The following is a 27,018-nucleotide window of genomic DNA, read 5'->3' as shown; positions in this document are numbered from 1 at the left end:
GTTTGCTATTTAATTATAGACTCCCCCTTTCCCACTCATCAGAGAGCACACAAAGAACATCATTGCTGAAACTCTATCTCAAGTTCTCATAGTCAGTTGTGGATAGACTGAAACATAATTTATCCAAATACAGAGCTTCTTCCTCTGCACATACACATTATATGATCCTACTTTTATTGATGTCCTTAGGAGTCTCAGAATAAAAATCATGTTGTAAGAAGTAGTTTATTATTAACTTATAACTCACATAATAATTACGGTCATGTGTTCTTTCATACTTCATGTAGCCCTATACAGCAAAATGAGTTTTTAATTAAAGGCAAAATTAAAGCTGCTGCCATGCTCTTTGATGTAATTTGCATTTCAAACCAGAGAACGTGAAGCAAATTCATTACTGCAAAGTACTCCATGGTCAGAGCTGGAAGAACTGGAGTTTTGTTGAGATTCACTTGCGTGAATTTAAGAAATAGGAAAATTGAGCACTGTGATGTGGTCCCTCATTCCCTCCCTGAGGCTGTGAGTGTTTCATCCATGGCAGTCCACCCGTGCATTTTGGAATCAATTGGAAACCCAGCCTCTGTGAGTAGGAGTCATACAAGGCCTCAGTGCCCAGTCAAGATGAAGGACAAAACAAAAGAGCCATTCGTGGACAAAGGCTATGGGGTCATCCTACCTTGCACTGCCAGACCAGCCAGTCGAATTCCCTGCTCGAATGAGGATATCAATCGCCCATCAAGAACATCCTTTTTCACCTGTAGGTAATACTGATATCTACAAAAAGAAACAAAAAAAAGAGATTGTGGAAATGAAGGAAAACATCACCCCAAACAGGTCAGGCTGTTGAACAGCAGGTCTGTACCTGGCTTCAGAAGCTCCACATTACCACAACAAATCAATATGATTCCTACCTTTTCAGTGCTTCCAGGTGGATGAAAGGGAAAATAAAAGGTTGCAATTTGCATTCCCCAGACCACATAGAAGAGGGGCATTTGCAAAGATTACCTCTTTTGTAAATTTTATAGAGGTTACTGAAGACCATGCAATCCCCAATGCAAAAAGAGGCTTTTCCATATTGCTTCCATTGTTTTTGTTCCACTGTCCCCATTTTTATTGAAGAAAGAATTTTAGCTGTACCCTTTGGTCTGCTGATTTGCCTTAAACTATGGCCCATATAAAAGGTTTTTTAATAGGCATTTTTCATGTGTAAGGATGACTAAGACACACAAGCCAAGCAAACACAGTTTCTAGGACAGTTCAGGTGTGCACTCAGCCTCATGCTCCCAACTCCTGGGCACACCTGGGTGATCCAAATTAAGAACCTCAAAACCCAACAAATGGGCTTTTTCAGGCTGAGAGCAGACACAGCAACCTAGCTACAGCTGAAAGCGGTTCAGAGGTTACTGCACCCTCCAGCTGCATGCCTGCTCACCCCCTGAAACTGAAGGGCATCCTCTTAAAATGCCATGGATTTAAGAAATAATTGCTTGAAGAAGAATAAGAAATTATATATACATATTTATATAGAATAGACTAAGAAATAATGCATATAATTATAAGAAATAATTGAACCTGGGATAGAAAGAATTGGTACACAAGCACATTCCCAGAGACTGCAAGTTCTCCAAGGCAGACAGTGAAGAGCAGTCAAGGTCTGTGGGCAGCAAACTCCTAACTGTGCTCAGCTACAACCAGCTCACCACATCTGACCTCACCTTTGAACCTCTTGACAAAGAAGCAGTTCTGGCCCTGCTTTAGAGTGTAAGTCTAACCTTCCCAGTCCCAGCAGAAGGGAAAACAACTGCAACATCACCCACAGAACAGGAACTGCTCTGCCTTAACTATGCTTGCAAATGTTACTGTTAGTGTTGAGGTATAAGAAAAATATAATCTCATTTAAAATGCTCAGGTTTGGCTTTCACAGAGCCTAATGAAGATTAAAACTTGAAGGGATTTTAAAATTTGATTGAGAGGCAGGCTGAAAGGCATACGGCTTCTCAGCCTGAGCCCTGTGCCTCAGCCCCAGGTTTCACACTTGTTCAACCCAAGAGACAAATCAGCTTCTTCCCACTCCTTTGCAGTGACCAAAATCTAAAGATCATCTAGTGAGCTTAGGATTTATTATATATTGTAGATTGACATGCAGTAAGAGTTTAAGGGATGTATATAATTAGTGCTCTGACATTAACTAGTGTATCTGTCAGGAAAAAAATCTCATGGAGAAAGTTGTCACTTCTCACAAGCAAACCCCCTGAAATGCAATCACCCACTGTGGCTCTGGCACCTGTCTCAGTGGAATTGCCAAGATAATCTGAAGACTGAGGCAGAAACCTGTGGTTGGTACCTGCTTCCCCTTTACCCCTGGACTGATAGTGACAAGTGACATCCACCTAAAGAGTCCCCTGACTTGTCTTTTCATGGTGTCCAAACAGAGCATGAACTGAGACATCTGTCCCCAGGCATGGACTGGGGTGGCTAATTCTAGTGTCAAGGCAGAGGAGGAGGATACCCTGGAGGAAGCTCCACTAGAAGGCTCTAATAACTCCACCAGCCACAGATTCATGGCTCAGCCATGCTGCAAAACTGTGGTCAGGCTCCCTGCCCAGCCAACGGAGAGGAGCAATTGGCCCACGTTCTGTCAGGGATTTGAGGCTCCTCCATCTGAAATTAAATTAAATTAAATGCTATTATTATACCACTATGCTAACTGAGAATGCTCTTTGTTCACTTGGATTGCAAAAGTAGATCTATAATTTGAGGGAAATCAAACATTTTTTAAAATGTTTCAGCTATAGATTCACCGAGGAAAGCTGTTCCAGGACAGCAGACAAAAACATGCATTTCATAAGCCTTCTATTAAGTGGTTCAGTTGGGAAATCATATGGAAAGTGAACAAGAGCAAGTTTGCAATCTGCACCCCCAAATAATAAAAGACAAAAAATTTAAAATTAAGATTTACAAAGCTTTAATCACAAAGCCATTCTGGCATACTAGAGGACTGCAGGGCAACAAAGACACCACCACAGCTGAGTGAGACTAGAGCTGAAATCTCTCACCTTCATTGCTCACTTTGGGTTAAACATTACTAGGCAGAACCATTGTGTATTTAATATAATAAAGGCTACTAAGTTTGCCAGCCTGTAGCTAATTCCAAGGGGAATGGGAGTGGACAACAAGTCTGAACAAAGCCATCATTATAAGGATATAATTTCCCACAACTCTATTTAGCCAACACACAAAACATTGGAAGTATATTTACATGTATTGCATCAAAAAGCACATTTTTATAGAGTAAAGAAGCTGTAGCTGGATGAGAGAACATCTCAAGTCCAGAATAAATATCTGTATTTTGGCACTCCATACTATAAAAGGAAAAAAAGCCCACCAAAACCTAATAGTATTAATAAGCAGGAGATAAGGGTACTGTTTTAAAATTTAATTGCAACAGCCAGATTCAAACTCTGCTGCAGCTGCATAAAATGTAGGGAAACTCCTTTTGCTCAATTCTGCATGGACCTCTCCCAGGACCAGGGTTCACATTTGTTCTGTCACTTCAAAAAAGAAAGTGGGTGTTTGTATAGTGTCACTGAATTCATTGCACCTTTCCATCGCCACTGTTCATCTGATGTAAAACCCCTGCTGCTATTTGATACACACAGAAAATAACTCAATTTCACTGATTTCAATTCTCCTCAATAAACAACATTTCAGATATCACAAGCCACACAGAACCTGGCCTGACCAACACAAGAAGTTAGGTAATTGTAGAGAAATTAAAGGATGGTTTACAAAAGTAAGAATACGGGTTAGGTTTGCAGAATAATTGCACTGCATCTTCAGGATTTTCTTACTAGTGACTTCCACAAAGAACCACAAGGCAAATACTTCCTTACCTTAGAAATTACTCAATATTATCAGATCCACTAGCCTTAGTAATCAAGCAGCATCAAACTCTACTAGGAAATGTAAAGGAAAAGAACAAAAAATTATTTTTGTCCCAGGGATTTACAATCTAAATGTATATTTTATACAAAAAAAGTGACAGTATTGAGAAGGTTTAATACTGTTTGAATACTGCAATGTGACCTGTCTGGATTTTTGTTATTTTTCTCTGGTTTTTCTTTCCTTGTCTGTACATCAGGGAGGGTTTGTACCTCCAGTGCAGCAGGAAACACTTAAAAAGCTTTGCTTTTTTTTTTTTTTTTTTTAATCAGCTTGCTTTATTTGGAATTTTTAAGCCAGTATAAATACATCACAGTTTCAATACCAATAAATATTTACCTTTAGTGTATCTGAAAATAAACAAAGCACTACAAAACTTGTATTAGTTAACCCAAGAGGTACAACTCCTTTACAATCGTTTCTAATGATGCAATTACTGGCATGACTAACTTTTTTATAACTCATTAGGTACCATTTTGGCACCAAGCCTATCTATTGGATAACTGCAAAGCTATGTAACTTAACTTCTCTGGAGGAAAAGAAAATTGCTTTACCATTTCATACCTCCAAAAGAAGAAACCTTTAAGACTCAAAGGAGAAACAGATTGGTCCACCAGTGGTTTACCTCAAGAACTTCAGCTCCTTTCCAACTTCAAAAAAATATTCCAATTAGACTACAATATAATCTTCTAAAATTAGGAACACAATAAAAGTCTCATTGAGTCACAACAACAGTCCGAGTCAGCTCATTTGAGATTATCTTAGTAGGGTAATGTATTTCTGAGGAGAGATGCTGCAATGTATGCTTATGCAATATTGTGCCCACAGGGGAAGCGGTTTCTCCAGAACAGAGGTCTTTTATCATTTACTAAAATTATTTTAAGCACCAGCTTTGATATTGATGCGTCTATTGTTCACCTGACACCTTAAAACCTGCCATAATTTTGGCTTTTATACTATTTAGCAACTGGATTCCATAGACACCTATATGCTACATTTGAGATAGAAGCCCATTTTTCATTTTGAGGACATATTTCCTCAGTCTCTGATGTAGAAGACCCAATGACTTGGCTATCCAGGGCATCCAAAGAAACTTACTGGTAATGACCAAAAAGTGATTTCTATTTATTTATTACATATTTAAGACAATCATATTACTATTCAACTCTTACTGATAGCTTTTCTGAGAAAAACATGCTTTAATGTATTAATGATCATTAGCCTAATTTCATAGAATATCTGAGGCTGGTGAAGCTACTCATGTAAACTTGGGCAGGAATCCAAGGCAGATTTGGGAGATCTAGGTTTTGTTTCCAAGTCTCAATCCAGAGTATCGCTTACTGGATGCTGCTTATTTGATGTGGGTCACTCAATATACTGCAACAAATCTGACCTGCAAACTTGGCCTGGATTTTATATGGTAAGGAAGGCAGACATAACTGGTCTTTTCAAATGCAAGATCAGTATATTGGCAAAGATGGTGTAATGATTTCTGAGCCTGAGCATGCTGAAACACAGTTTGGAGGCAAGGATTCTATCAGCACATCTTAATCTAAAGGCACTTTTGAAAAAAAAAAAAAAAAAGAGATACATAGATCCATGATGTCATTGTCAGTAACACACAGCTAATGCCTTGTATTTGCCACTTTAAAAACTTAGATGGTGTTGATAAAGCAGAACATCCCTAGTTCACTCCTTTTGAATTTCATCAACTTCTCTCCCAGAAAAGTCTGGTGTTTCACAGTACTAGACAACAGCTACTTATCTGGGATTTGTGTTAGAATATAAAAAGCAATGACAGTGTTTCCACTAATAGAAGGGTAATATTTTTGGAAGGGTATTATTGAGAATGAGTCTACCACACCCTGTCACAGACCTTCAGGAAGATCAGCAGACTTGCCAGCAAAAAGGATCGAAGGAGACGGAAGAGCCTTTGTCACACATGCTTCAGAAGCTCACACTGTCAATGCCAATAGTAAAAACAAAGTCATAAAATCTTCCAGGGTAAGAGCTCTTTGATCATAGCAACCTTAGAGGGTAGGTCAAGGCTAGCTTCAGGTAACTGAGAAATGAGTCTGTTCAAAAGCAGCATCCAACTGCCTACATCCTAGTCTCTTCCAGCAGCTGGATGGAAAACATGACTGACACCAAAAACAAAATAAATACATGGAAAGATTTGTGTCATTCCCCTTCCTAATGAGACAGAACAATGCTGGGATAGCATCATATTCACACATTTGACTGAAAGAAGAACAGCTCAAAACACTGTTCGTATCACTTACTTTCAGATCACTCAGCCTCTCTCTTTAAATTATAGTTGAAGGGGAAAAGAGGGGATTTGGCTACAACAGACTAACTTCACAGAGATGGTCACTTTCCATTTATTTTGATGTGCAGGTTGTGAGACAAGGACAAATGACGCAGAGCCTGGATGCCTGGCTTGCTTGGTGAGCTGCAATGAGGCACACAGTGAAAGACCAGCTACCACAGCTGACCAGTGAAGTTCTTACCAAAGGCCAATGTCTTCCAAAGGTTAAGCGCCAGCTCCACAGTCAGCTCCTGGCTAAGGATACGAGAACAGGAAAACCTTTGCACAGCTAAGACAGCATGATGAGAATTGTACCCTGTTTTGTTGGTTTTTACCACCTCCATTTCAACAGTTGACTACTGAAATGTTGCTCATTTGTGTGCATTCCCCAAAAGACAATTAAAATTCCAGATCTCCGCCTCCTCCAGTTCTTTATACAGATGACACATGACTTCAGAAGTAAATGCAAAGTATTTTAAGAGGCAATAAGGTTTCTATTCTGGTATTAATTAGTCAATAACAACAAATTTCTCCAGAAAAATAGAGCACTTAAAGAAAAGTATGTTTGTATTACAAATGGACATTGACTGTTTAGGAAAGTAACACAGGCTCTATAACATCTTCCATATAAGCAGTATATGCTCCCAGTGTAGCCTGACCTCAAAGTGCTGTGGCTCTTTGTTGCTCAGAGTTCAAGGGATGGTCAGTGAAGCCCTCAGCAATGAGCCAGGAGACACCAGTGTCACACTCAGCCTTCACACTGGCAGCAAAAGAGGGAGCTTGCATAGGAAAGAGGTGCTCTGCCAGTGGTTTTCTTTTCCTGCCATCTCTGATGGGCCACAAGTACAGACAAATACCCAGGCCCTGTTGCAGCCTGCAGACATGACACAAGCCTTCCAAAACACACACTCCTTCCATGAGAGGCTTAGCCACCAGATGCAGCTCCACAGTATCCACCAATTTCTCTATATTTAAACAGGTCTGACCCCCCCCACCCCCACAACCACAACAGGTCCATCCTCTGTAGTTGTAGGGGTTTTTTAAGGGTGTATGAAGAATTTTGCATACTCCAAGTTCAAATAAACCCACAAACACAAAGTGAAACTTTAAATAAAAAGGCCAGTAATGGCATGCTTTTGCAAGAAAGGAAGGCATGCCACAACCTGATCTTGATTTTCTGCTCTTGAACTATCGAATTAATTATAACAAATTACAGGGAGCCCCACTACAATTTATAAGCACAATAAACTCCCTTACAACCACCTATAATTTTATCAGAGTTAATCCAAATACCTAAAGAATTATACAGCACAAAACTTCAACATATCTTTTAGAACAAAACAAAACAGGGGAATCCATATTCTCTCATCTTCTGAACCTTTTCACTTAGAAAAGGTTAAGTTTGGTTTCTGCAAATTCGAGTAAATTGGAGTCCAGCAAACCCTGGTCACACCACCATAAAACTCATCTTTACAAAGGCTGGAGTGGGATTGCAAAAAGTAAAGCAAAACAAAATCATACAATGTAAATAAATCTCTATCTTAGTATTACTAACTGAAAAAAAACCCCATTCAATGCAAGTATAAATATTACACAGAAACACTAGAATAAAAAGTTTGGGAGCAAAGAGTCTGTTTTTGAAAAAAGCCATGTATCCATTTGGTTTAGGTTTTAAACACATGCTAATAGTGTTATTGTTCAGTCTATTGTTCAGCCTAGGCTTGAAAACATGCTCAGTTATGTGCTCATAGCTCCTGAACTGAGCAGAGCACTTGGATTTGGCTACAGAGATCCAAAGGTTACAGCTTAGGAAACAATTTCTTCATTTTAGCCTCATGTTCTTTTTTGATCACAAAAAGGAAAAAAAAAGTATGACTGAGTCTGGTAGGAGAATTACAGCAATGCCACATACTTTTCCCAACGTGGTTGGGTTTTTTTGAGTGCAAACCCACAACATCTCCCACAACTGCTACCTTCACCTTCCTCCGAACACGGTCTTCCCCGTTCCCTTATAGGGTCCCAGGGGTCTTCCTTCTCACCCTGAACTGTGTGTCCCAGAGGCAGCTACTGCTCTGATGCAAGATTTTGGATAATAATCTCCCAGCCAGCACCTGTCCTTTGGTGCCTGACAGACAACAGGCCCCAGTTAAGAACAGGAGCTACAACCACACACAGGCACCACCTACCTCAGGCGCTCACAGAGGTGCCAAGGCATGCAGCCGGTGTGTCACTGCCCACTAGGTTAGTCACATCCTCACAACAGCAGGTCCCACACACACAGAGCAACACATGCACCCAGATCCACAGATGGAATAAAACAAAACAAAACAAACAAAAAAATAAAATCAAAAAAAAAAAAAAAATCCTGAAATGGCAGCTGTAAGGACTCATCCTCACAAAGATGTGCAAAGATAAGCTATGTGGCTATGTATGCTGAAGACTGCTTAACCTCGTGGGAAAGAGGAGTACAAAAAACCCCTCCTGGTCTTTCCTGAATTGGAACTAGATTTTGGCAAAAATGAGATTAGACCCCAAAAATAATAGCTTATATTTACTTCCTTTGTTCATATGTGTTGACTCAGTTCAAAACATGCTGCTCCCTGCCCTGGAAAACAAGGCAGCTAACCTTCAAGCTGTATCTAAGGTGGTTAAAGCTACATATGGAAGCAATATGAGTCAACAGTTTGAAAACTCTCCTGGTAGCCAGCCAGGTTAATGGCCAAGCAGGTTAGAATATCATGCTAAAAAAATGTGGTGAGTTAACTAGAACAAATGTATACTCAAGCTCATACTATGCAATACTGAAAATAAATAGATAACCTTTTTCTTTCTTTCTTTTTTTTTTTTTTTAATGGTGCTTAAGTACAGGGATAACTATTCTTTGGACCCAAAACAACCATAAAAAGTTCTCATTGCTCCATTCTCTTCCCCTCATTGTGTCAGTTGTAACAATAAAATATAATGTATATACACCCCATAAGTCCCATTTCATTTTTCAATATATATTTTAAATATTCTCCTTCCATACAGCTCTAAACTCTAGAATTACTCAAGTCCACCATGTTTTTCTGACTAAATGTAGTGTGTTCTGCTGTGCACTGATGCAAAAGCTGAACTGAGTGAGCACATATACCAGTGAACAACTGGCATGCATATGTAAGCATCCAGAAGCACATCACAAAATAATTGCTTTGTGGGTGCAAAGCAGCATGCAAGTGTATTCAGGTGTTACTTTATTCAAAGAGCAAGTGAACACGTTCAAACTTAGAGAAGAATGTGCACTTAGCCTGAATTTAACAGAACAAACACCAAAAAAAAGTTCTGGTGAGCCTGCAGTGAAATTTTGTTCATGAATTTATAGAGCCCATTTACAAAATCCTGTCAGTAAAACCTTTATGTAGTATCCCAATCTCACATAATCAATGTTTGAGAAACCTCTATTGATTAAGTGTAATTTTACCTGATGGAGAGTTAAAATCCAGTCCATTGGCTACTGACTTTTACAGTAATCTCCCCTGGCAATAAGAAAACACTGCTTGAAATGTGACACAATGAAGTTGCTGCCTATCTATCTATAGGTCGTCAGCACAACACCTTATATTCCTGTGAAAAGACTGTTGAAACATCTAGATTAGCATCACTGCCAGCAGAAAACAGGAAAACTTGCTTCCATCTCCCAGAGACCCCAGTGTTTCCAAAGGAATAATTGAAAACAGTCACTCCACACCTCAGTAAATCATGCAACAAAACCACGGCCCAGGAAGTTGTAACATCCCAGTGAACGCAGCCCTGCAAAAGTGAACACAGCTCTGATAACGGCGGGATGTTGCCAGGGAAATATGTGAATCAGTGCCCTGTTGGGTGGGTAAAATAGATCCATTTAATGAAATGAATAATTATTCTTTGTAAAAGCTTCAAAAACAGCTGAAGATATCAAGTGCAAAAGCAGTTGCCAAAGATAAAACAGTGAACCAGTAAACATCTCACTGCACAGGAATCTGCCATCTTCCAACACTAAGATTTCTGCCAAATTCTTGTTGAGATTCTCAGCTGCATAAGGGCCTCCACACAAATGCTTCTTTTAAACACATTTGAAGAATTCAGGGTTGTACTGACATCCAATTGCAGATCCTTTAGTGCTATACCCTGCCAGCAATGCAAAAAAAAAATTAAAAGGTATTTAGATCACTGAAAAAGGTAAGTTTAGAACTAAATTTTCATGACCTGTGTCTCAGCTATAAGAGAAGAGAAAAAGTTTGCTCCAGCCTGCAGTACAGACTTCAAAATTGAATAAATTTAATTGAAGACTGGCAGTGGTACCATAATCAAGATTTCCACTGCCTATTGAATTCTCAAAATTTAAAAAGCTGATAGAAATCCAAATCAAAACCCATACATCTGTTTGCTCACATGCTGCTGCTAGTGACTTGATGCTGTAGAAAAATTTCAGATATCTATCTGAGATTTCTAAATAGAAGACCAATGATCCACAGTTCCCTTTTCAAAACACACAGTCGGAAAGAGGGAATGAATCACCTGCAGAAAGTGATGCACAACAGAAGAATCCTGAATCATGCTGTGGAAATGCCCATTTCTTCTCACTGATTACACAGGAAGTCTAAAGCAACCTTCACTCTTTTAAGCTTCACCAGGAGTAGCAGCATGACTGAGGCTGGATTGGCCTGTGTCATAAAGAGTTTAAGGAGTACATCCCCTAGCAGTCTGCACTTCTCTGAGGAGAAACTGCTAAGTCCCTGCTACTGCATCATATGAGAGGACAAACAGGAAAGTACCAGCCCCAGCCTAGGTAATGCAGTCATCTGTCCAAACCAGTGTCTTAAACTACCCTGGGAGACAAGTCCAAAGCACATGCTGGTGTGTGAGGTGCACCAGAACACCCACCCCATGCACAGCGCTCCTCAATGAGTGGGAAACCTCCCTCTGCAGTCACACACAGTGCTGCTACACCTGGAGGGGGAAAAAAGGGCAGCCAAGCAGTTTGCAAGAGTCTAAATGACAAAGGCAGTGAGCAGCTCAATTCCTCAACTAGAGGAGGAATTATTCTTTTCATCTTTATTTGAGGAGATGCAAAAATGCTGATTGGCACTTCTGTGACTCAAGCAGATAGGGATGACAAGTGTTTTCCCCTTTTCTACTTTTTTTATCCTTTCTCCTTTAAGGCAAATCATTGAAGCAATAATCTTTTTTTCTAAATCCCTCAATTTGCTCTTATTTGCATCTGTCTGGTTTAATGGTTTAAACACTGAGAACCTTCAGGGAGCAAAATCTATCGTAACTGATTCTATTGAGAATTGTTCCAGCAGTAGGGACTTTTTCATTAAGTTTACAGAAACCTCACAGTTTGGGGATGGGAATTCCCTGTCCATCATGGTGATGGCAGCACACTCCCACCAGTCAGGAAACATTAGACTTGAATTTCCAGTCTGCAGAATATTATTTCTATTTAGAAATTAAACTATAATGAAACAAGGTCCGTTCTTTGTATCTCTGCATCCTGTCTTAGGCCCAACACAGTCCTCAAGAGGAGTTTGAGGTGAAGGTTTCCTGTAGAGTTTACAAGTGTAAGTAGATCTAGCAAGGCCATGTTGTTAAATACAATTTTCAACACATGCATAAACAGAGGTTTACTCTCCATACACTCATCCTCTTGCCTTAAGACACTGCAGTTCAAAGAAAGCAGGACACAATTCTCCACTTCATCCCAAAGGCTAAGTTGTAGTTCCCATGAGGTTCTACTGCCAATTACAGCAAGATTTGAAATCACCTTTCAGCACTATTTAAGATAACTGGCTACTAACAAAAAACAAGAAAAATGGACATGTTCAGAACATACAAGTAGACCTTCAACACATTTTCTGTAAATACACACATGGAATAGGTACTGCTAGTAGTACAGCTACAGATTCTGTACGTGCAACCATGTGTCTGTGTGGCACTGGGAAATCTAACAGGAGATAGCCAAAGAGCAAGAAAAGCTGGATTGAAATGGAAGACAACTCCAGGTTATCACAGTGATCCACCTAACACAAGTGCTTATCACCAAGCAGCAGTTAGGACAGCTTCCTCAGAGGCTGAGAAACAAAAGCAGTCGGTGTGACTCATCCAAACACCGCTCCATACACAAAGCAAGCTCCCCACTGATGAAAGCAGAAGCCCAGATTTCTAGCCTCAGCACCATTTCAACTGTCAGATATCACAAAATAAATATATAGGCCACTCAACTTGTTTTTGTTTCCATGAAGGAAGGCAGAAAAACTTTTTTTCCTGCCAACAGAAGCTGGTTAGACCTTCAAAGCAAGTTTCAAAATGTTTAAAATGTATTTCCTTCTCTTTTAGGATTATAAAATGTCTCAAGTACTAGATTCAGTCTCATGGGCCCTCAGCTCTTATTTCTAGAATTAAGGTTCAATCCAGGCAGTCTGTGTAATCAAGACACATTTTTAACAAGGTGGTTTGCAGTCGTGTCCTAACCATAAACAGTCACTTCCTCTGGTGACCAGGAATAGGACACAAGGAAACGGGATGAAGCTGCCTTAGGGGAAATACTTACACTGGGACTGTAAAACAGTGACCAAGCAGGGCCTGTTATGATAAGACATGAGGCAATGTTTTTAAACTAAACAAGGGTACATTTAGTCTAGACATAATGAAGAAATTATTTACAGTGAGAGTGGTGAAGCCCTGGAAGAGGTCGCCCAGAGGTGATGGCTCCCCCATCCTGGAAACATTTAAGATCAGGTTGGATGCAGGTCTGGGCACCCTCACCTAGCCCCTACTCATTGAAGGTAGGTTGGACTAGATATGACCTCTACAGGTCACTTCTAACCCAAACTATTCTATGATTCTTCTGTGATTCCAAGTTCAGATGGATATGAGGAAAAGATTCTTCACCTATAGGGTGGTCAGTCACTAGAACAGCCTCTCCAGGGAAGTGACAGACCTGATGGTGTTCCAGAAGCATCTGAATGATGCTTTAAATCATATGATTTAGTTTTAGGTAAATTCCTACCAGGAACTGGGAGCTGGGCTCAGTGATTGTTACGGGCCCTTTTCAACTTGAGAGATTCTGTGATTCAGTGAGTCCTCTTCTGTCCTGCTGCACATCTGGGTGTGTCTAAAATACACACCCAGAAAGAAACAACTGAAAAATATTACTGAAAAGCAAAATACATACTCTGCAATAATACGAACACAACTAGACCCAGGCAAATACTGTACATTATTTGTTGTTGCTGTCCTCTAAATACAACATGAAAGCTAACATTTTCTATCCATCTGTTTCCTTATACACTACTGAAATGAATGCATGATTAATGTACTGTCATCTTTGAAGTTTCACAGGCCACACATCAGCTCCCTCAAAGCCATACTATTATTGAAGAATTATATTTCTTTGTTTGGTAAAGCTAGGTATTCTTTTTCCTTCTGTTTTTTGAGAGTTATAAAATATTTGGAATCATAACTTTCATGCCCTTCTTTACTTGTCCTTTACTAATTTAGTAAATTTACTAATTCCGTTTTGTTCTGAACATGTACAAAAAAAAAAAAAAAACAGATTGAAATTCATATAATTGCCTCATTCCAAGATCTTCAAAGTCTAGGGGCAATCCTAACATACTAAAAATCACAAGCATGGACAATAAAATTGCTACATTGTGTCCAGTTGCAGAATTGTTTTCTTAAAAATCTGAATCACTTACGGCTATCAACCATAGTAAAAGCCATCCACACTGCTTATCCAACATACAGGTTCAGCCAGTGTTTCCAACAGCACAGATGCCCAGGTGGACAAGAAAAGGAGATCCAGAGTACTTTTTCCCAAGTGCAAATGCCTCCACTGCCATAACTGCATGGAAGGATTCAACCGGGACTACCTAAGATCAGAGAGAAAGCTCCCTCACCTTGTGTAAATGATGTATCATTACTATACACAAAGAACAGAACCCCAGAATGTAATCTTTGCTTCCATTTAAAAGGGCCAAATAAAAAAAGGCTAGATTTGTCCAAAACTATCTGCTCTACTAAAACTGAATGTAGAAATAGGTCCCATCAGGAAAGCAATATGTTAGCACATGTGACTAAACCCCAGAGCATAAAATTAGTATTATTTCCTTACGATCAGATATCAGTGCGAATCTGCCCAATGCCAAGACATTCCTGTTGCAACATTTCTAACCATCACAGCCACTGCCTTCAAAACACAGTAAAGCAAGAATGCAGTCTGAAAGTATCCTACACTGTATTTATAGTTATGCAACACTATTTCTTAGAGTTGCTACATATGTACTGCCCAACCACACACGTGAAAGCACATTCACTTTCTGGTCTAAAAGCACAGTATAATGTAATAGATTAGATCTAAGCATCAACAGTTTCTTAAAATATCTGGCACAAAGAGCTCAGCTTTCAATAACCAACACATAGAGAACAAGCTCCCCATTCACTGAAGAAAGTCAGCTGGGAGAAGGGTTTGCCCTCCTCAGCAAATATTTTATAAACAGGGAATTAATGTTGAATCTTAGGTCTGCCTTAAAGGAGTTCTTACTTTTAAGTCAAAGTTTAAACATCCACTAAAATACACACCCAGAAAGAAACAACTGAAAAATATTACTGAAAAGCAAAATACATACTCTGCAATAATACGAACACAACTAGACCCAGGCAAATACTGTACATTATTTGTTGTTGCTGTCCTCTAAATACAACATGAAAGCTAATTAAGTCTCAGGGTGTTTACAACAAGGCAGGTACAAGCCTAATGTGTGTGTTTTATGCTGCAGTAGCCACTAATATTAAAATAGTCAAATAATTAAAACAAAACAATAAAATCATTAAAGAAGCACCAAAAGGCAAATGTCCCAGACTAAGGCTGGGTGGCCATCCAGGACTCATCTTAGGACTCATCCAGCTTGAATGCAGTTCCAGAGCTGCTCCCTTGCCTGGACAACATGAGCCCAAATTCCTGCAACTAGAAGGAATGGAAAAGACAAAAAAAAAATAAAAAAAAATAAAGGGGGGGAATAAAAAAAGGCCAATACTTCCAAGTTACTTCATGACCCACCCACAATCTTGTCCAACAAAAGAGAGCTGGGATCCCTGAGGACTCAGGACTCTCTGGCTCCAGTTCACAATGTATCCCAGACTTGTCTTTCTCCCAGCTTTGGGAGATGGGCTGCAGCTCCAGTCATGAGGTGATCAACTTGAGGACCCTGAACAGGACTGGGGCCTGTATGGTCATGCAGGCTGTCAACAACCATCTAAAACCAAGGGAATTCTGTTCCAGCAAAAAACTATTTGTCTCATGTCAATTTAAAGAATTTCAGCTACAGTTCTTACTGATCTTACTGCTTCCTCTGGGAGATCTCACCATGATATCCCACAAACACTCTCATGAATAAGACATTTATATTAGTACTTGTCCCAGCTTCTTTTGCTGTGTTTCAATACTCAGCACATACCTACAGCACCCTCTATTAGTTCTCCTAGTTAAACAGGAAAGAAACATTGCCACCACATACAGGGCAGCTGGCACTCCAAACCCTTTTCACTGTTGTTTCACACTGTAAAAACTTATCCAGTAATTTGACTCCCCAAATCATTTAGCTGAGAACAAAAGTTTTGATGGGATTCACGGGATTAAATTATCTTTCTTTTCTAAGGTCTGCCATCCTTACACAACACCCTGTCCTTTTCTGTTCATTTGATATGGCTTCCAGGTATAGCAGCAACTGTTTTAATTCAATGTGAATCATTTAACATTGCAGTCCATTGATCCAAAGCTCTCTATAAAATATAAATATATAGATATAGTTATAGTTAGAAAGTTGGAAATATTCAATAAGAGGAAAGAAGCTACACTGGTTTATGCTACACAAGGGTCCATCTCAACTTGACAAACTTTTTAACTGGAAATAGTTAGAAACACAGGACTCTTCTGACCATTAATATCATATTTATGTTGCTTCTTAGTGAAGAGGAGGTGCATCATCTTTCCAGCTGGAAACACAGCTGCTTCTGGTGCCAAGAGGGAGGGCTGTGTGTCAGGGCCTTTCCTGTGTGGTGTGAGTAGAGCTGAACAGCACAAGCAACATAGTCAAGACACTTCCCAGAAAAGCAGGCAATGAGCGCAATAATTTTTCTGGAAACTACGTAGCCTGCCTCTGGATAAGATCTTTCCAAGACAGCAGGCATGCTCCTAAAACATGCGCTAGTAAGTACACCGTAAACACGAACCAACAAAGGCTCCTAGGAAGAGACAAATTCGGACAAGGCAGTGAGACTTCTGCTGCTGAAAACTAAACTTTTTTCCACTGTTACACACCAGTAGCCCTGAAGAGTTAGATTCTGGCTGAAGTCTCCAGGTGTAAGAGACCAAACCCTGGACTTTTTTTGTGTTAAACACTCCGCCTTCCTATACACCATGTATCATTCAGTTCACTCATTTACCAATCCACTGAACTAAAACATGCCTCTCTCTTCTCCTCCTGTTCTGCATGCTATTTTTCTGTACTTTCATAGATAATTTCTTAAATGTCAGTACATTTTTGAGAACCATTAGCCTTAAAAAAAATCCTATAGGTCTATCTGTGGTGTTGTAACAAGCACAGCCACACAATCAGTCACAGTCCTTGCTTCAGGCAAGCACAGTCCAGGATGTCTGGAACAAATCTGATTGTACACATTGTGCTGTTTTTTCCAGCACAGTGTGATATTCAAAATAATTATTTTGGACAATGAAGCCAAACCAGCCACCACAAGCTCAAAAGTACACACAGAGACTTCTGCAGACACAAGCTGCAGGTGTGACCAACCATGAAAAGCAAAGCAGCCTCATGTACTTGTCACATGTAAATGTTATATCCTTAACAGCCAAAAGGGTTTCACTTCACTGAGCTTGCCACAAAACCAGGCTGGCACAGGAGGCTGTGTGACATCCAGGCCTAACACAGAAATTAAAAGCACACTGTAAGGACCAGTAACTAGCAGAAAGGACAGCAGTGACTGGTAGAAATCTGCAGCTGGTTGGACTTGTATTAAAAGCTAGCTACACAGGAGGATGTGAAACTTTAGCTTTTTCAATTAAAATAAACAAAACAAAACACAGCCGACTAAAAGTAAGACATCTAACAATGACTTTTTGAGGGGAAGGCAAAAAATCCAGTATTTGTTAGAACAGATTTGTGAAAACATTTTTCCTTGTAAATATGAAGCATTCAAACACTTATTTTTCCCCTCTACTTTATTCTCACATAATTTAAAAACTCATATAGTCCTAGGAGTCTGTACCTCTTTATGCTTTAGAATAACTTCTGTTTTAAAGGTCTTCACCCAACACTTGTAGAAAACAAAGAAAGGGAAAGGCTGGGAACAGTGAAGAAGAAATATTTCCTTAAAAGACAAACAAAAAAAACAGCTACAAGAAATAGTGAAGAAAATGGTATGGTAGCAAAATATCAGGGAAAATAAATATTCAGTTAGTTAAAAGAAGGTAAGTTTGAGGCTGAATTTTCACAGACCATCCAAAAAAGAGGCCTGGGAGCCACAGGCTCTAATTTTCCACCTGCAAACACATTCATTCCCACACTTCGCAGGTGCAGCCATCCTGTTCCAAGCACTGTTTCCTTTCACAGGAAAGCTGTACAGCGTGTTCTTCTGGGGAAATGCAGAGCTGACAGCTGAACTTGGGGCAGAAGCCCAATGCAGCACACTGCAGATGTTGGAACATGTCTCTCCCTGTAGAGTCATGCATGCCAGACCTACCATGCAGAGCACCACGGGGACCCAGCTCCATGGGGACACCCACACTAGGAGGAACTGCTCTCACTTCCCAGGATTATGTCCCACTCTGCAATAGCACAAAAGCCACTGGATACTACTGAGTACAGAGCACCTCATAAGATACTGAAAACTTCTTCCAGGAAAGAAAAGGGAAAACCAGACCAAAGCACACCTTTATTCCTTCTCAGGAGGTACAGCATTATGTGCCAAGCAAGAAATATTGTGGGGAGCAAAATGTGACTTCAGTTTTCCCTTAAAACTGTGGGAAGGGGGGAAAAGAAAAAAGGTCTTGGGCTGTCTGATAATTTTGCAGAAAGCAGCATCGCACCCACATTTTCAGAAAGCCACAAGAGTGTGTGGGTTCTCTGTTTTTGGAACAAGAGCGCAGTGAAAGCAAGCTCGTTTACTTTAGACACTGTACAAAGACTTTTTTTAAAATAAATGCTTGAAAGGATGCCTCCTCTCTGAGGAGTTAGCAGAAAATAAAAGGCAGATTTATATGTCTAATCTATGCAAATATCTACTCTACAGGGCATCACAAAGACTGCTTTATATCAGACAGTATGCAGATCCCAGGTGCTTTAAATATGCCAAAAGCATGTGCAGCATCTCCATCTGTGATGGCTGCTCACTGAGAACAGCTGGATGACTAAAAAGAGGTTGTCTAAGTAGCCTTCCATGAAAAATGCTTTTTGCTAATGTGCCAATCCCCATACTCCCACCCAAATTACTCCTGCTCTAACTGCCATGGAGTCTGAAGAGGGTTTTTTTCTTGTTATTATTGTTTGTTTGGTTTGGTTTTTTATTTGCTTATCACAAATTCTTCTAGAAGTTTTCAAATTGTAGAAATAATAACATGGTGAAAAGAACTGACAACTTAAGTAATTATCATGACATTTTAATTAATCTGTGAAAATGGAAAACATCTGTGGAACTGGGGACCAGTAGAATGCCATGACCAGTGGCCAGTGAGATGCTGGAGTCACTGCAATCTTGGAAGAGACAGGATTAAGATCAGGGAATACATACAGATGGGAGCCTCAATTCAAGAGAAAAGAAACAGTAGAAAGGGTAGGGAAACAAGAGGTCTAGAGGGTAGGAAACAGCTTTCCTAGGAGAAGACTTAATGCCAAGAATACAGTGCGATTGCACTGAAAGGCATAGCAATAATATTTATGTCATGACCACTACCAGAAAGAAAAAACAGGTACTCTACAACTGGTGTCTGCTTTCTGTTTCCCTGGGACATCCTTGGGAAGCATCCATCACAGGTCAGGAAACATGACCACCCTGAGTTCCCCCAGCATTTGCATTCAAAACCATGACTTGAACAAGACTGACAATGTCCTGCAGGTGTTTCTTACCCTGTCCCAGGGATTAACTTCATTCAAAGAGAAAAAAAACTCTACACCACTAATATTTTCATCTTCAAGCAAGTGTCAGTTTTATAGTAAAGAAGGAAAGAACTGCAAGCCAGTTTCAGATCTGACCTACTAAAACAATTAATGTGCTCCCCAGAGTACCCTTCACCTCATTTTTCTTGCAGGTCTCAGAGGTTGGCTTCAAAGAGCTTAAGAGCTAAATAAACTGCTCTGGCAGTCTTGTCTTTTCATTTTCTTTACCACAGGCTCTCATATTATCAGAAACACCTCTTACAAATTAAGTACAGGCATCCCACATGAAGATATGGCAGCACTTGAGTTTACATGATAAATGCAGCTCTACAGGTCCTAAATAACCAGATAAATAGGTCTTAAATAGCCAAATAATGGCCAGCCCATTCACCCACTCAGCATCAATCCACAGTTTGAAATTATGGGGTCTTTGAGCACAAATCAAAATACATGGCATGCCTTCAAAACACCAACCCCCTTCTTTACTGCAAGGGTGACTGAACAGACTTCCCAGAGTAAGTGTGGAATCTCTCCTTCCATGAACATATTCCATACCCATTGGGAAATGGACCTAGAGCAATCTCCTCCAGTTGACCTTGCTTTGAGCAGACAATCTCCACAGATACCTTCCAACTTCAACCATTCTGCAACTTCTGCTTGCATTTCACTTCAGTAAATCATCTGACCTCCCCACACTGTGACACCGTGTGAGGGACAGCACTGATTTCTCACTATGCTGCTATTCCTCTCCTCTCCCAGCATGTCATACGTGGACAGGTTTCCATTGAGTCTGTCCAGCACTGGGACACAGTGCTTGGAGCAGTGTTACTCACCCTTACTTCTGCCTCCACACTTGGCTTGTCAATACAGGAGGTTAACAGAGATACCACGAAGAGCTCCTGACCACTACCAGCTCCTGCAGGTAGTTAAAATCCAGGGGCCTGGAGGCATAATTAGCATTTTCTACTTCCAGCAGTAATGATAAGATGTATAGGAGTTATAATTTTAGAAATACTGTCCTGTTGGTATCAGGATCCTTCCTGTTGGTCCCAACCATGAAACAACAGCCAAAGAGAAAATGGTTCACATATTGAAGAGATCTTTCATATGATCTTTCAAATAAAATTATTAAGGAGCCAGTGACTATCTCAGAGCCAGTGACCAACACCCTAAATAATGCTCCTCTCAACCAACAGAGCCTAAAAGACTTGCATCATTTTCCCCTTTTGCAGTGACAGTATGTGAGGCACAGGAGGTGCAGTCACTGGAAATAGGAAGGAATATTCAATTTGGCAACAAATTTCTCATAACCAGCTATCAAGTCTATAATCCTACAGATCAGAGGCAGAGTAAACCAGCTCAGGAAACCAACTCCCTAGTTTTCGAATACTTGTGCATTATGTCAGTGTTTGCTGAAGCATTCTCAGAAGACTTCATCATATTCAAGGAATATTAATCAACCCTGGAAACCCTGGAGTCTACAATTAACTAAAAGCTTGCTGCTGAGAGATGGGTTTCACCTCCAACTCCAAACACAGCCAGGCAAGCTCGGGGCTGGAGATGTTTCCACTCAGAGAAGGTTACAAAGGTGACAGGTTCACTGCTGGCAGTACTGTCACCACCACTGCCTCTTCAGCCTTTGGTGGTGGTTGTGTTTTGGGGTTGGGTTTGTTTGCAGTGGTTCTGCAGCCTCCCAGAAGGGGATGAAGTGTCTCATCACAAGTTCTGCATTTCAGACAGATTTGTCATTTGTACCTAAATAGAAGTCAAATACATAGGCACTGAGTGGGCGAGTCCAGTGCCTACCTCAACATCACGTGTAATCATACCATGATCAAGTCTAATCCTAGAAGCAGCTAGTATCAAAAGAAAAACAAATGTTGAATCAACTTACCAAGAGCCAAAAAAAAAGCCTATAAGCCCACATCCATCTGTGCATCTAGTTAGGTTTTAAACAGCCTTTCTTTGCCAGTTGTTTCACAAGAATCCTCCAGGTCCCCACCATTGCCTCAAACATGAATCTACCTATTACACAGCTGAAGGTTTGCTTCCATCACACCATCTACAGTACAATTCCACTCCATGAAACAAACAAACAAATATTAACAGGCTATTCTGTATCTGAAATCTCCTAGTAAACTGCTGGCTTTGCTACACATCTTTAAAGAAACATAAAAGGCACTTACAAGACGCTGCAGCTTATGGTATCAATCACTTCAGAAAGAAAAACAATTCAGCATCCACTCCAATTGAGAGTGAAGTTCAATTGTCACTGAAATGCTTTGTTATTACCAACCTGGGCAGAATGAGCAAATATACCTCTGCAGGTGAGCTATGAATGAGCAATCAGCACTGCAGGCTGCAGCTTGAAGAGATTATAGCATCCAAGTAGCTACAATGCTTCCTCGCACACAACTAGGCCAGGATTGGGCTGACAAATTGAGCAACACAACATTTCAGACATTCCGTCTGCACGTTAAAATAATTCTGAAGGAAAAGGTACTGAGGCTTCCCTCTCCCAGAGAGTACAAAGAGGGAACACAGATACAGACAGGCGTCAGTGTTTGGTCTGTTTTCAGAGAAATTGAAGTTTTATGATGCTTTTATCCCACTCCTTGGCAAGAACTCAGCCCACACAGCAGTCAAGGGATAGCTTGACAGCTGCCATTTCAAGATACAACTTCTTACATCCTACCAACGCCAACTCTCCAGTTCAGCATCAAATAAAGATCCTTTAAAATACACAATCTGCAATATTAAAATATTGCTTCATATTTTGCACACCTTCTAGAATTAAGGCCATTTTTTTTTCACTGTTTATATATATTTTCCTAGCTATTATGACCATGTGGTGAATCCCAAGTTTTCAGCAACAGCAGGTTTTTTTCAGAGGCAAGGCTTCTGGCACCCTGAAGCCTTCACCCACTTATTCCAGGCTTTACCTTTAGTGGTGCTGATACAACTTTGCTCAGACTAGATAAATGAAATAATTTTGGTTCAAAAGAAAACAATTCCACCCCTTTTTAGGTGAGGTGGGCTTTTTTTCTCCTCACTCTCTCTTTTTGTATTATTACATTTCAATACAGCACAGATGTGCAAAAAACCACACAGTGATGTGGTTTACAAAAATAGCCCCTCAAAACAGTTGTATCGTTACAATTGCAGCACAGGGCTCTGAATAAAAGAGTAATTCCCACTGAAGTTGTTTGCAAAGGTACGCCCTGATCATAATTAAAGGACTAATGCCCTCTTAACAGTTTTAATCTTTTTGTGAAGCATAAGGGAAAATGAAGAGTGGGATGAGCAAAACCTGGGGAAAAAAAATGCCAAAGTTCACTTTCACCAAGGCGCACGTAGGCTTAAGAATAATAAACTAAAACTCCATAAAGAGTTCCTTTGTCTGAGGCTTTCTTTTCATCAGTAGAAAGTTACAGAAGAAAAACCATGGTCATCATGGTCCTTTTTAAAATTTATGTCAGATTTTTAATAATATAACTATTTGTCCTTTTTTTTCCCTGCAGTTGGTCATGCACAATCATCCAGTGAGATGGCTTTTTTTTTTTTTTCCCTCTTTTTCTTCCCAATTAGACATAACAAGTGGTGACTTCTCCCAGTTTTTCCCATTTGGACAATCATCAGAAAAGGAAATAACCAGATGATACCTGAGCAAATATTGAATTCCAGAAACAGAGCCACTGTTTCTCTCAGATGCTCTACAACAGTCCCATTCTCTCCCATCTCTATCACAATACTGTGAACAGAGGGAAGCACATACCTTGTTACCTCCTGCTGCAGTCGGGAAACACTGGGCACATAGAACATTACCCCAAAGAAAAGCAGAGGCTCATTGGCAAATTTGTCCAGCTGCTTCTTCAGAGGCTTTTCCAGTTCAACCCAGCGGTCTTGCTGGCTCTTGCTGAGAAACCAAAGGCCGAAGTAATGAGTCTAGATAAAGAAACAGATGAGTGTCAGTTTACCTTCACCAGCTAGATCACTCACACAATGTCACAAACACAAGTAAGAACAGATGGCATTGTGTACATTTTTCCATATGCAAAATCAGAGTAATTCCTTTTTTACGGCCCCTTTTTGTAGGACATTTTGAAGGCAATGACAAATTAATATTGCAATATTCTTAACAGTGCACTATCTGCCTCCTCCCACCTCTCCCATATGCATATTGAAGAGCTCTACCTGACATTGTGGCACAGGTGACATAAATGATTTACAGAAAGTGCCTGAGTCTTTGTTTTCTTAAGAGACACCTGTGCTTTGTGAACAGACAGTAAACACGAAGTCTAAATTCAAGTGCAAAGGCTTCATGAGACTTTGGATCAGGCCCACTGCACACAAAGGACAAGGACTCTTCCAACTAGGAAAAAAAAGAATGCAAACCTACATGCATATGTCAAAATATATCTACCAATACTAGAACCATTTACCCAACACAGAATTGTTTACTCTTCTTTTTTTTTATGCACTCACCAGGTTTTGTGATGGACAAGTATACACTTAGAATGTACATATCACACAAGTTGTTTGCTCTCAGCTGTACAAAAATAGCAGGTTGGAAACCTCAGCTGTTTCCTACCCAGTGAAAATCTCAATGGCTGTAGCAGCTACCCTATGGGCCACATGGGATTGCTGCTGGTGAAGAGGAATTAACACAGAACAGTGCTCAGAACTAAAGCTACAAAGTGGCAATAAAGCAGCTGAAGGAAGAGCCAATCCATCATGAAGGATTTTATTGAAAAGCACTTAAACATCAAGTACTACGACTACAGATCTGAAGAAAAAGTGAAAAACATTGTAGCAGACAAACTGCAGATGTTAAACTTTGCAAAACCCACCATGAACAGCCTGTTTCATGCTGGTACGGATGTTCCTATAAAAACCACTGCACACACCATGACTTAGCACACAACCAAGGACAAGTAATACAATACCAAAAATTTTAAATGTCTACAAATGGCAAAAAAACAGCAGAGAAACACTGCTCCAACTATTTTATAGCTGAGGGCATGCAAGAGACAATAATGCAGAACTCTGAATGGGAGCACAGGTGTACTTACTTTAGGGTCTCATTACATACATTTTCAACTTTGGACAACATCCAGACTAGCATTTAACTAAGGTGATAACTAATTCGACTTGATTCCTCAATTAAGCCTGACAAACAGCTTGAGCACTGCTCAGTCTGGTACAGTAAAGCAAATGTGCTCTTTTGCAGTATTGCCTCCTAGAAATTAAAGGTATCTTCAATAAATCAGTCAATCAATCTATATATCTAGGGCACAAATAAATCAAAAGTCAGCGTCTCCCACAGGATAAACTTTAAACAAAACTGAAATCACACATGTTCCCTGATATATTTCTACCCTCCCTTTGTAGTCACCAGTGGATAAAAAGTTCTTTCTCATGAGTTCACATGGTAATGATTAGATTAAAATGAAGGTGGGCAAGGCAGTGGAGGCAGCAGAGAAAAGGAATTAATGTGAAGGCAGAAAAACGCAGTAATTTTACCACCTCTTAAGGTAAACCCTTTAACACGCTTGGAAATCACTGCAGGGCAGCTCGTCCTCAGGAAGAAACAGTGTGGAGGTGTGAAAACAGAGCTTCCATATTACTTGAAAAAGTAAACATTCACAACATCTAGAACCCAAATTCAAAGTGTGAGGTACTTGTAAATCATCTAGAAATGAAGACGATTCAGACTCTGAAATCTAAAAGAGTTATTCGAGGAATTAAGGTATTGCAATTAAACACCTGGAATGAGCACAGTCCCTCCCCTTTGAGTGGGGGCTGGGAGATAGCACAAGTTTAGATTTGCTACATTAGAAAGGCTCTTCAAGTACCCAATCCAGAAGCAATTGCAAGGAACAAGAAGTAAATTAAATACAGTGTTGAAACTTCTAGAATACAGCAGGTACTGTGGAGCAAACATGGCTGCACACATTTTGCACAACTAAAAGACAACTGTTTTTCTGGAAAGCAGCCATGAGAGGATCAAGCTATTGCAGCTGAAGCACAGGAACTGATGGCAGTGCAGAGCTCATGTCACAGATGCCCTTTGGAAAGACAGCCCACAGAGTTATCTGAACATCAGCTCCCTGTTGCCAACAACTTTACTACTTGAAAATGTAGCATGTTTTTTAAGAACCCACAATGGAGGACTTCTGTAGCCACTACCATGCATGCCTGAAGAGACCCTCTCCCCTAGGAATATCAGCAATCTCCCAAAAGGAACGGAAGAACGTGGGACTGGAAACATATGGACCATCAAGTTTCAGCATGCTATGAGAAGGCATTTGGCTCTCCTGAAGGCCAGCCATACTCTCCAGCCCACAAAGTACCCCAAAAATTAGTTAAGATTATAAAAATATAGGAACTTCTATCTATAAGCAGCTGATTGAAAACTAGGTTGATTCCAAAAGCTGGCCTGTTTGTCCAAAGTGAACCACTGACTACACTCTGATTTCCCTGTACAGCTGTCAGGCTCTGAAGTGAAACATATTACCCTTGAGGCTTTAAAATTTGTCTTACCTACCACACATGATCAGGCCCACTGCACACATATCAGACCATATCCACACATTCCCCATACCATATGTGGTACAAGGAAATTGGTTTACACACTTCCAGGAACTGTGGTCCACTGCTAAAGTAGCAAACAAGAACCAAAGCACTTGGGTGCGCTAATGAAAAGGTGAATATCAAAATACAGTGAGTCAGAACACTGGACATGCAAAAACTGCACCAGGAAATCTTAAAATAGGTGACATTATAGCTGCCAGTTCAGAAGGCAACATATCTTTCTTGGACTTGGCCTTACCTATACTCCCAAGTCCAGAACCACCCCTGCCTTTACATCGGCCAAACAAGTAGAATCATCAACCTCAGGAGATGACAGAAAATTACTAAACCAGCAAATGACATTCTAAAAGGTTCATCAATCCCAGCTCAGTGTTTGTTAAAGCATCTGGTTAAGAAGCCAACTAAATACGTATCCTTGAGAAAGAGATGGAGCTCCAGCTTCTCCAGGCAAAAACACTATCTGCTAAATACTATCTGCTAAAAACTGTTATCCCAGGGCACTTGAACCAGAGGGGAAGGTGCCATTTACAGCAGCCAGCTATTTATAGAAGGTCTTTTGTCCAAGCACTGTCTGAACCCCATCTTGGCTTTGCTGTAAGATGAGTCAAACCAAGCCACACTTGGAAACAACCTGGCTGCAAAACCCCAGGTTTCAGTTGTGCCCCAGAAGAAAGGGGCACCTTCTGGGGAACTAAAGTAAAGGTGAGAAAGGCAGCAAAAGGCCATCTCTGCACAGCGGACAGCATCTGTCTCTGGTGCTCAATTCACCAACCTCCTGCTTTGGTTTGGGGCTTACAGGACCACAGTGATGAACATATCATTGTGAAATTTAGCTCACAAGAATAATTTTCCTTGGAAATAGTCCTCTTGCCCTCTCCCCCACTTACAATAACATCACAGCATACCACCTTTAAACATTTTAACGTTTTAGAAAGTGAATTAAAAAGAACAAAAAGGAGAAGGAAACATGAAGACTCCCAAAAG

General features: G+C 40.3%; 1 protein-coding gene across 3 annotated transcripts in view; it reads right to left on the bottom strand.

Moving 5' to 3' along the window:
- PTPN14 (protein tyrosine phosphatase non-receptor type 14) overlaps positions 1 to 27,018 on the bottom strand; it is a 110,319-nt gene that overhangs the window by 40,803 nt on the left and 42,498 nt on the right. For all 3 annotated transcript variants that reach the window (XM_015622330.1, XM_015622332.3, XM_015622331.3), the window contains exons 3-4: positions 23,216 to 23,385; positions 674 to 771 (exon numbers count right to left, since the gene is read on the bottom strand). In XM_015622330.1, coding sequence (XP_015477816.1) covers positions 674 to 771; positions 23,216 to 23,385 — 268 coding nt within the window. The remainder of the gene's footprint in view (positions 1 to 673; positions 772 to 23,215; positions 23,386 to 27,018) is intronic.

This window comes from Parus major, chromosome 3 (genome assembly GCF_001522545.3).
Source record: "Parus major isolate Abel chromosome 3, Parus_major1.1, whole genome shotgun sequence".
NCBI lineage: Eukaryota > Metazoa > Chordata > Aves > Passeriformes > Paridae > Parus > Parus major.
The sequence above is the reverse complement of the archived record's forward strand: the minus strand, read 5'-3'. Positions and strand labels throughout refer to the sequence as shown.